The sequence below is a fragment of the Cucumis melo genome, chromosome 4, assembly GCF_025177605.1.
Source record: "Cucumis melo cultivar AY chromosome 4, USDA_Cmelo_AY_1.0, whole genome shotgun sequence".
Classification (NCBI taxonomy): Eukaryota; Viridiplantae; Streptophyta; class Magnoliopsida; order Cucurbitales; family Cucurbitaceae; genus Cucumis; species Cucumis melo.
Window position 1 is genome coordinate 2,440,535 of NC_066860.1, and position 9,567 is coordinate 2,450,101.

The following is a 9,567-nucleotide window of genomic DNA, read 5'->3' on the forward strand; positions in this document are numbered from 1 at the left end:
AAAAGTAGTTGGAGGGTAAAAGATACAAGAGAGAGAGTGTGTAGAGTTTTGAAATGGTGGGAGAAAAAACAAAAAACAAATTACATATTACACAAAAATTTGAAAAGAGAAATAGTATCGATATATAGCTTAGGATGTCTAAAATGGTTACAGCGAAGCTTTTTTACTTCGATACATAATTTTATAGTCTTAGTCGCGAAGAGGCTTTCTTACTTTAAAATTGTTCTTGTCACGTGTTTGATTTAGATGACAAAAAATATTTATAAATATAGCAAATTTCATCTTGATATTTGGTTATATTTGTAAATATTTTGTTTCATTTGGTCAAATTTAAAATAATCATTGATAATCTCAGTAGATTCACACAATGCATGTTAAATATTTTCTATATACATGCATTTCTCCAATAAAAATATGACGATAATCAACTCTTGATAATGGAAATTGTTTGGTGCAGTTCGAAATTCGATATTGGTACCAACTAGTTTCGTAGATATACATTTAGTCCTCAATTTAAACATAAATAAAACTCAATGTATTATTAGTTTACTCTTTTAAGTACCAGCAACTTTGTATTTTGACTACTTGTAATCCATAGAACAGAAAAAAAGTAACATTTGGTTAACTCCAATGTCCAATTTGAAAGTTCACACACTCTCCGGATCATCGATGGGAAATTTTATATATAATGCACTAATCAACTGAACTAATGCTAATAAGTCAAATAGCAAGAAAGCTATGAGTAAAAATAGTATCAATTAACTTAATTTTGAAAAATTAAAACTAAAAATAAAAAGGAATAGTTTTAAAAAATTAGGAGGGTTAACGGATTAAGAAATTTTATATATGAGACACGTATAAATTTGCAAAATACAAGACTCAAAGTTACAACCTCATGGTTGTGAGAGAGGGGCACAACCATTACACTACAACTATATTTTGTTTAAAATAAAGAATTATTTAACGTATATTGTAATCTGACATTTTAAAATTAATATCAAAATACAAAAATCGATAATACGAAGGAGCATGTATCCCATTGGCTCCTGCGTAAATCTGCTAGTGTTTTTGAGACTCTGCTTTCTTCCAAACTAAAATATACATTTTTACTTTCTAGGGTTTCGAGGCCCATATAACAAACTGTCCTAATGATGTAAATCAATTAATTCTAGCATCTTAGCCATCGAATTTAAGGGACAAAAGTTCCAATTAATCACAAGAATTTCAAAACAATTACTAAATCACATTTATTTCCTAGAAGGCCATACCTTATGCATCATATTTGCACAGATTTTCGAATCCCATGTATTCGTGTCGCTGAATTTGTCTTATCATCTTCGAGATTCCAACTCCACCTATCAAACCAAACCAGAATCCATTTCAGATTAAGTTAAATTATCATACAGAGGAACATTGCATAAAGCAGTTTGTTTGTGTATGATAGTTCACCTAGAGAGAGTGCACTGACGAATATCGTGAAGGACAAGATGAAGATAATTAAAGATGCTCTTCCAATCAAGTTGATCAGTCTTCTGATGACGTGCTGTCCAACAAATGCAGCTACAGCGGCCACAATGGTGAAGTAAAGAGCTGTGCAAAAAACATTACAACCTTGCTCAGTTAATCCAAACTTTAGAGAAATGAGAAAAGGAAATTTCTTGGAATGATTACAACGTGTGGTTCACTTTAGAGATCCTGAAAGTCTCGAGAACAGATAGCATAAACCCTCATAATTTGCTTTTAATTTGATCTGAAAGTCCCTCGCTTATTTACCATAAATATCTCTCCACTTTCCTAGCCAACGTGAAACTTTGTCCGTGCACTCTTTAACAGAAAGATAATTGCAAAATAAGATGGAATTGATTTACCATAAGGAACGGGAAAACGGTTAAGAAGATAGTATTGTATAACAGACATTGATGAGGAGAATGTCATTCCAAAAGTTGCTGAAGCACTTGATACCTGCAAAGCAAAGGTAAAGAAAAGTAAACTTTGATGGGACTTTAGTCTACCCCTGGGAATATTATCATACGATGTCTCAGATTTTGGAAAGCAAACAAGTAGGTCGAATCCTAATTCAACAATGTAAACCCATCCTAAAAGAATTAAAAAATATATAATAATATGAATAAATCAATTACAAATTTGTATCCGGTAGGTCCTTAAACTTTTAAAAGTATATAATAATATATTTTAGGATGTATGATTTTGTGTTTACTGTTAAGTCTTCAAACTTTTAATTGTATCAAACAAGTCAGTGGAGTATTCAATACTTTTAAAGATTCAATACATATATAAAAATTTAAAGATCAAACCTTTAACCCGTAACATCACTACGGTCTATAGATGGATCCCATTGGCCAAAAGTAAACTATTGAGGTCACGAATTAAACAGTGGAGGTTCATAAATTTATTCAAGACACCGTTTAAAAGGTAATTGATGTGAAATACATTTTTCCAATATATAATACTGAAATAAAATGACATTGATTACCACACTGTAAAAAAAACCATATCATGTTATTTATGTTTAAAAATTGGCTTTGTTTAGAATATATGATTTTATATATGCATATATGCACACAGTTTATTATTAATTTTGAGTTAAATTATAAGTTATCACCTATGAATTTTGGCTTAAAATATTTAGAATTTATAAATCTATTTAACACAAAATTATTTAACGTAATCAATTTTATGTTTAATAAATTGTTAATTTGGTAAAATTGTTAGAAACAAAATAAAAAACTGATGGAACTACAAAAAAAAATTATTAGACACAAGATTGGGAGTTACGAATATATAAACTTAACTAATCTTTCGATACGAAGTTTAACAAATATATAACCATAGTTTGAAATAAATGAATATTAAGGGAGGTTTTTTCCTTAAAAATAATCATAGCCTTTCTAAATAATTTTCTAAACAATGAGTGTGAGTGCGTGATGAGAACTTTAAAACTAAAACATATTATTCTAATTAAATAATTATACAATGGTATAGATTTAAATTTATGATAAAAACTATGGGTTGAAATTTAAACTGAGGATATATAAGAATCTAAGTTTTTATTTAAAATGCAAATAAAAAGTACCAATTATTTGAGAGTAACCAATTGTATCAATTTGTTATTTTAAAGTTCTCATTACACCTTATTATTTTCTAAATATATCCTATTGTATAAATTATTTAATTAGAATTAATATATTTTAGTTTCAAAGTTCTCATTACACACATGAACCTCAAAACCAATCGTCAATAACCGGAGTAACCCATCTATCTTATTATAAGAGGTATGAGTCTTCTGGTTTTTCCAATATGATACTCTTAACATCTCGATATGTCCTTTCAAGATAGCGTCTCTTTGAGTTCTCTATCTTAGACCGAATAGCTGTTTGGGCTTAATGGACTTTGATACCATATTGAAATACCAATTCACTCAAAAGCTTAAACTAGACAAATTTAATTATATACCATTAACATTTATTAAAACAAAAATTTGTACAAAAAATATTTACAAATATAACAAAGTTTAACTATGTCAATGATAGATAGTCATACACAATAATAGATGTCAAATTTTGTTATATTTATAAATATTTTGGTCCATTTTAGTAGATTTGAAACATCTCATAATATTTTTAAATAATTATTAAATCCTCTCCCAAAAGTTGATGGTTGAGTGCATGTGCCTTACCGGTCCTTTTGGTTGTAAGGTCATAATTTACCTTAGACTCAGAGTCCCCCAATCCATAGACAAAAAAGCATAGGCAAAAAAGCATAAGCAAGATTTTAATAACGCGTAATGAGGTTATAGAAATGTTACCTGAGGGGGAATGCCGAGCTCCAGAAACAGTGGACCCATAATAAATCCTCCACCAAGACCAAGCAGCCCACCAACAACTCCCGCTATTATGCCCAAGAAGCAATATAGAACAAGCTGGTAAATTCGAAAATCTGTCTTCTGATTTCCCAGAGATGCAATTTTTCTCTTTCCTTTATACAAACTAACTGCTTCATAACCAGATACACCAAAAGCAATTGGTATCTGCAGAGCAAATTTTGGTTAAACAAGAAATCGACAAGAAAAGGCACAAGAGAATTTGGAAGAGGATCAGCGAACTTACCTGCAGGAAGTTCAGTAGCCAGTATTCCCATGAACAATTGGGTGAATGCTTCTGTTTTCAACAAGAGAGGGACAGATTATTGAGATTGCAAAATAAAGAGTAAAGAGTTGATGTTGAAAATGGAAGATGGAAAATAGAAAGAAGAGGCAAAAACCTTGGCTATCTGTATTGCAAGAAATGCAAACCAAACTAAAAAAAGAAGACCCGTTTCTTTCCAATACACGTTCTCGAGAATTGGAACCTGCCATTTCAATCACAATCCAGCATTCTCAATTCTGGTAATCTTCTGTTTTTTAAAATATATAAAAAAGAAACAATTTCGTTCATGGTATGAAATTAGAAAAGGGGAATTTCAAGAGTTGCATAAAATCTCTCCAATAGGACAAGAGGGTAGTAAAAATATACTAATGAAAGAGGGGAGAACATTTACACACCAAGACCAAGATACAACCAAAACATATCTGGCATAAAGAGAAAAAAATCTTACAAGAGATACTTCTTTATCATAAAATAATCTATGTTAACATGATTTAGCACATTCATTTCTGGTATCATTTATGACTATGAAGGAACTTACCTCTTGATCAGTGTTGTTCGTTTCAGGCCTTTGGCTCGGTCCACTAGGAAGAGGAGCATATGCCGTATCGGCTTGAATATCTGATTTTACAAAAGGTGGAATATGAAACAAGAACAAGGATTAGCACCATCTTGATAAGATAAACAGTAAATTGGCTCACCATTTGATTCAGCACGCCTAGCAGCCTCCTAAAGTTGAAAAGAAATGGCATCCAATTGTTAAAAAAACAATGTTCATATCAAAAGACTTTATAGTTTACAGCAACACATATTTTATTTTAACCATATAATTGAAACTATGTGCAGCAGAAACTTGAAGTTTCAAGTTTAAGTACTGACCGTTTTCATTATGGTTTCCTTCTTCCAAGTTTCAACACCCTTCAAAAACGATTTCGTTGACGTAGCTATAAAACACGAATATCAGCCAGAAGATAAAAAGAGCAGAACAAAATCATTCAGTATGAAGTTGAATGAGATGCATCTTTACATTACCTAAGAAGAGAACGATAAGGAGGACAGTAACCATCCAATCAGCAAATATGACATTGAAAACCACCCCAATGCTGATGCCCAACATGAGCATGGGCATGATAAGAAGAACCAAATCATAATCAATGATAGGAAGTTCAAGTGTTGGATGTCTTAGCTTAAGATTATAATAGACGGTTGATGCTGCTGCTCCCATTATCATACCTTAAGAAAACAAAAGAAACAAGAAAAACTATACAATTAGACATATTAAGAACAAATCCTGAGCAGATTCGAGCCGATTTGATATTACAAAGATCATTCCTCATACATTTCGATATAGCTGTTGATGATTTTGGATCGAACCCAATGATTAAACTAAGCATAGGAACATAAATTCCCCCACCACCAACACCTCCTACACTTCCAAATGCAGCACCCATAAACCCAATAACAGAACCAACTACAATCTGCCACCCAAATACCATTTCCTGCAAAGAAGATTAAAATATACAATTAATTCATTCACTTTTCTAATGGTCTTGTTCATAATTTCGATCATACCTAAGAACTTCATGACAAATTTGAGATGAAAATCTATGTGAAGCTTGAATAAACTATAGTCTAGCCATACGGCTAACCTAAAGCTCAATACCTTTTCCAACTTTGAATATAATCTTTCTAAAAGGTCTTAAAATAACTCACTAATGAAAATGATTTACAGAATTCCATTTTCGCAACGAAACCATAAAAAAATCCAAAAAGAAGCACTGATTGGTTAGATCTGAATCGAAACAAGTCTAAAATGAGAGTCCCAAAAAAAAATTCCAAAGCAAAAGGCTCCAAAAGAGAACAACTTAGATCATGAACAGGAGGAATTTTTTTTGAAAAAAGATACGATGGGTCAGTTGGTTATGAACACGAAGAGTTAAACTCCCAAAACCAAAAATTATTCTAACATAACAGCTCAAAGTTAAGTTCAAACATGTAAACTAAGTTTTCTTTTAAACTCCGATTTGAGAAGTATTAAAATGATTTGAGAAAAACATAAACATAAACAAAACAACTTTGATTGCATTAGGATTTTTGTTTTCATCTCCATAAATAACAAGAGTTCTCACGGTTACTTACAGGCCAAACATGATGATAACCTGTTTTGTCCGATTGCCACAAGAAATTCAAAGCTCCTCGAAACAGATTCAAATCTTCAGAACTTCCTTCGAGCTTCATTTTTCTCTCGCCGGAAACCAAAGCCAAAACTACAGCAAAGTTGAACATCGTCAACATCATTGAACGAAAACCCGCGCATATTCCTCCAAATCCACCCGCCATTGAAACTCTGAAACCTTCCAAATCCAACTTTTTATGAACAAACAAACAAACAAAAAAAAAAAAATCAAGAAAACTGTTCGTACGAGGAACAAGGGCAATGGGCTTGTAATTCCAAAAATACAAGATCACCGATAATGAAATTTGAGGAAAGCTAATGAATGGTTGGAAATTTTGTGTTCGACGAAATAGAAAAGGTACAAAATCAATTAATGCTGAAACGATGGTTATCACTATCAATTTGCATTTGATAAACGCTTCACTCGTTCATCTAACAAAAGTGTAATGTTTGATACGAACGGTGCAAGATCAAATAAACCTACATCATCAATTTTTAATTTGAAAACGAAAAAAAATTGATGATATATCCGTGTGGGCAAGTGGTTGAAGAATTGAGGAGTATTGGCCTATAATTGCTTCATACACACGCCTCTTTTTTTAGAACAGAGGATCGTATGTTTTTATCGACATTTGAAATATTGATGAATAAAAAATTAAAGAAAATGGACGTTCGCAAAAATAATAATAAAAAATTCAAATGATAGAGTTCATGTAACTATATTTTTTAAATTAAAAAAGATTAATAACGATAACTAATTCTCTAGCCATATTTACAATATATAAATAAATTGTATTATATGTTGTTTTTTCTCTAAATTTTTTGTCTTTTCTTGAAAAAATATTTACATTTATAAATATAATAAAATAAATAGAAATAGACATAGTAATATATGCGATAGGAGCACGTAGGTGTCTATCGTTGTATTTTGTAAATATTTTATCAGATTTGCTAGTTTTAACAATTTTCTATTAGTCAATGATATTTTGAATATGATTTAATGAAGTTATAACGGGTTATTTTGAATTATTATTTTTATATAAAAGTAAAAAAAATTTGTTGAATGGGTAAAGATTAGAAATATTTTGAGGTGGAATGACGTGGAAATGAAAGATTTGAAAAAGAAGTTTGAAAATTAAAAAATAAATCTATCATAAAATAATGAAAAAGGTTGGTGGTATGTACGTGTAAAGTTATATAATTGGGTCTAATTTTGATTATAAGATTGAAACAAAAAAACTTGAAATAAGTTGACCTATTTCACTTATAACAATAAATATGACTTTAGGGGGAAAATCTTCAAAAAAAAAAAAAAAATTAAGATTTAAGATGGAAAATAGCCCTTGTTTTTCCTTTCTTGATTATAGGATTCTTTTTTTTTTTTTAGTGCAATTGATTGTTGTTGTGACGAGGAATTGAACTTCATATTTTTATGACGTTGGTTGGCTTACTTTATTGAAGATAAGATTGGAGTATAAATAATATTTATTTAGATTTAGGTGTTACGTTTGATTAATATTTATTAATAAATATATGGTAAATACTTATTAATAAATACATGAAGTTCTATTTGATTGTTTTGACCTAAAAAATTTAGCTTGTGGGCTTTATGGATCGTGTGGTTTATTTATGTTTGTGGAAGACAAAAGTGTAGGTAAATGTGCAATAAATTATATATTGAGAAAGTCTTTTACAAAGTATGTAGTAAACATCATGTTACGGTGATTGTGAATAACTTGTTTGAGAATATCTATGCAAGTTAGAGAGAGCCTAACATTGAAGATTATTTTGAGAAGTCTCTCAGAGGGGGAGCTTGCACATTGAAACGCAAGGGTAAAACATGAAGAACATTGATAACCTAGTGATTTAGGGGAGGCTAAATGTTTGGCTTGTAAAAGTCGTAGAACTCAAGATAGTTGATTCTTGATAAGTTATGTGTTTGTGAAACTCTTTGATCTTTATGAATGATCTATTCAATTGGGCTAAAGGCCCCCAGATGTAGGTCACCGAACTAGGTTATCAATGTGATGTTGTTTTATTTTGTCTTTTTCGCACTGTTACTCATGTTGTTTTTTCAATTATTAGCTTGAGTTTTAACTTAAACCATAAAGTAATTAATCATTACTTATCTTTCATACGTCAATTAATGTTCAACTAAAATTGTTTTAGTACTCTTTTTCTAAGAATTAGAAAAAAAATATCATTCATTTTTTAAAAGGTAGTAATGGATATTTATTGTCATTCAGTTGTGCCTTTCTCCAATAATAAAATCCCATTGATTATTTATTGACTGCATTAACTGGATTATGACATTTACTTATGTAGTTTTCTTCAAAATATATATATATATATATATATATATATATATATATATATATATATATATTCTATCCCTAAATAAAAAACTACTAAAAAAACAAAATTTATTACGTCTCAATTTTATAAAAACATGTAAATATTTTATCTATTTTGACTTTTTGTCTTCATTTATTATTATTCTTATTTTAAAGAAGCGGAGTTGTTATAAACAGTAAAATATTAAAACTATTTATCAAATATATCAAAAGAACTTAAATGTAACGTAGAGAATTTGATAACTTTTATTATATTTTGTAAATACTTTCAACGCTATTAGTATTTATCATTAAAATCTTGGTTGATGTAACTTATTTTAAAAGAAAAAATATTAATTAATTAAAATAATTTATATCTTTTAATATCTTGAAAAATATTATAGAAAAAAAAAACCAACTATAAAACTTGATTTTGTTTCCACATATGTTTTTTCTTTAAAAAAAAAAAGTGAATTTCAAAAGTAGTTTTTTTATGTCCTAAATAATCCCAATTAAAACTTTAATTAAATTTTAAAATAAATAAAAATATTTACAAATATATATAAAAAAATCATTCTATTTAACTAATTTCATTGTGTATACAAATAATTATATTACTATTTTTAGATTAGGAGTGTTCATTAAATAGGGTGTGAACGGATTAGATTGTTCGGTTGTATTGTATTCCTTTTTTTTCATTCATAATAATTGTAAACTTTAAAATTGTTGTATATGTTATATCGATAAATACAGAGATCCAAAAATTCGAAGTTTCGAATATCTATAAAAAAAAAATCAACATTCTTAATATTATTCATAGATATTAAAAAATAATAAACATAAAAAAAAAATAAAAAAAAAATTGAACTTTCATTATTTGTTTCTCTTTGTATCT

General features: G+C 29.2%; 1 protein-coding gene across 1 annotated transcript; it reads right to left on the minus strand.

Moving 5' to 3' along the window:
* Positions 1-956: 956 nt before the first annotated feature.
* LOC103503714 (sulfite exporter TauE/SafE family protein 3) lies at positions 957-6,954 on the minus strand. Its single transcript, XM_051083606.1, has 12 exons — positions 6,303-6,954; positions 5,503-5,662; positions 5,196-5,396; positions 5,043-5,107; positions 4,865-4,892; positions 4,705-4,784; positions 4,282-4,368; positions 4,128-4,178; positions 3,827-4,048; positions 1,869-1,962; positions 1,450-1,590; positions 957-1,355 (listed from the first exon to the last, which is right to left on the minus strand). The coding sequence occupies exons 1-12, from the start codon at positions 6,501-6,503 to the stop codon at positions 1,270-1,272; spliced, it is 1,416 nt and encodes a 471-aa protein (XP_050939563.1). The 5' UTR covers positions 6,504-6,954; the 3' UTR covers positions 957-1,269.
* Positions 6,955-9,567: the final 2,613 nt, after the last annotated feature.

Excerpts from the sequence above, each read along its gene's own strand:
- LOC103503714 (XM_051083606.1), bottom strand. The coding sequence starts at position 6,503 with ATGGCGGGTGGATTTGGAGGAATATGCGCGGGTTTTCGTTCAATGATG. Across the intron at positions 5,663-6,302 it reads GTTATCATCATGTTTGGCCT|GAAATGGTATTTGGGTGGCA; the intron begins GTAAGTAACCGT and ends TCTTCTTTGCAG. Across the intron at positions 4,785-4,864 it reads TAGGCGTGCTGAATCAAATG|ATATTCAAGCCGATACGGCA; the intron begins GTGAGCCAATTT and ends TTGTAAAATCAG.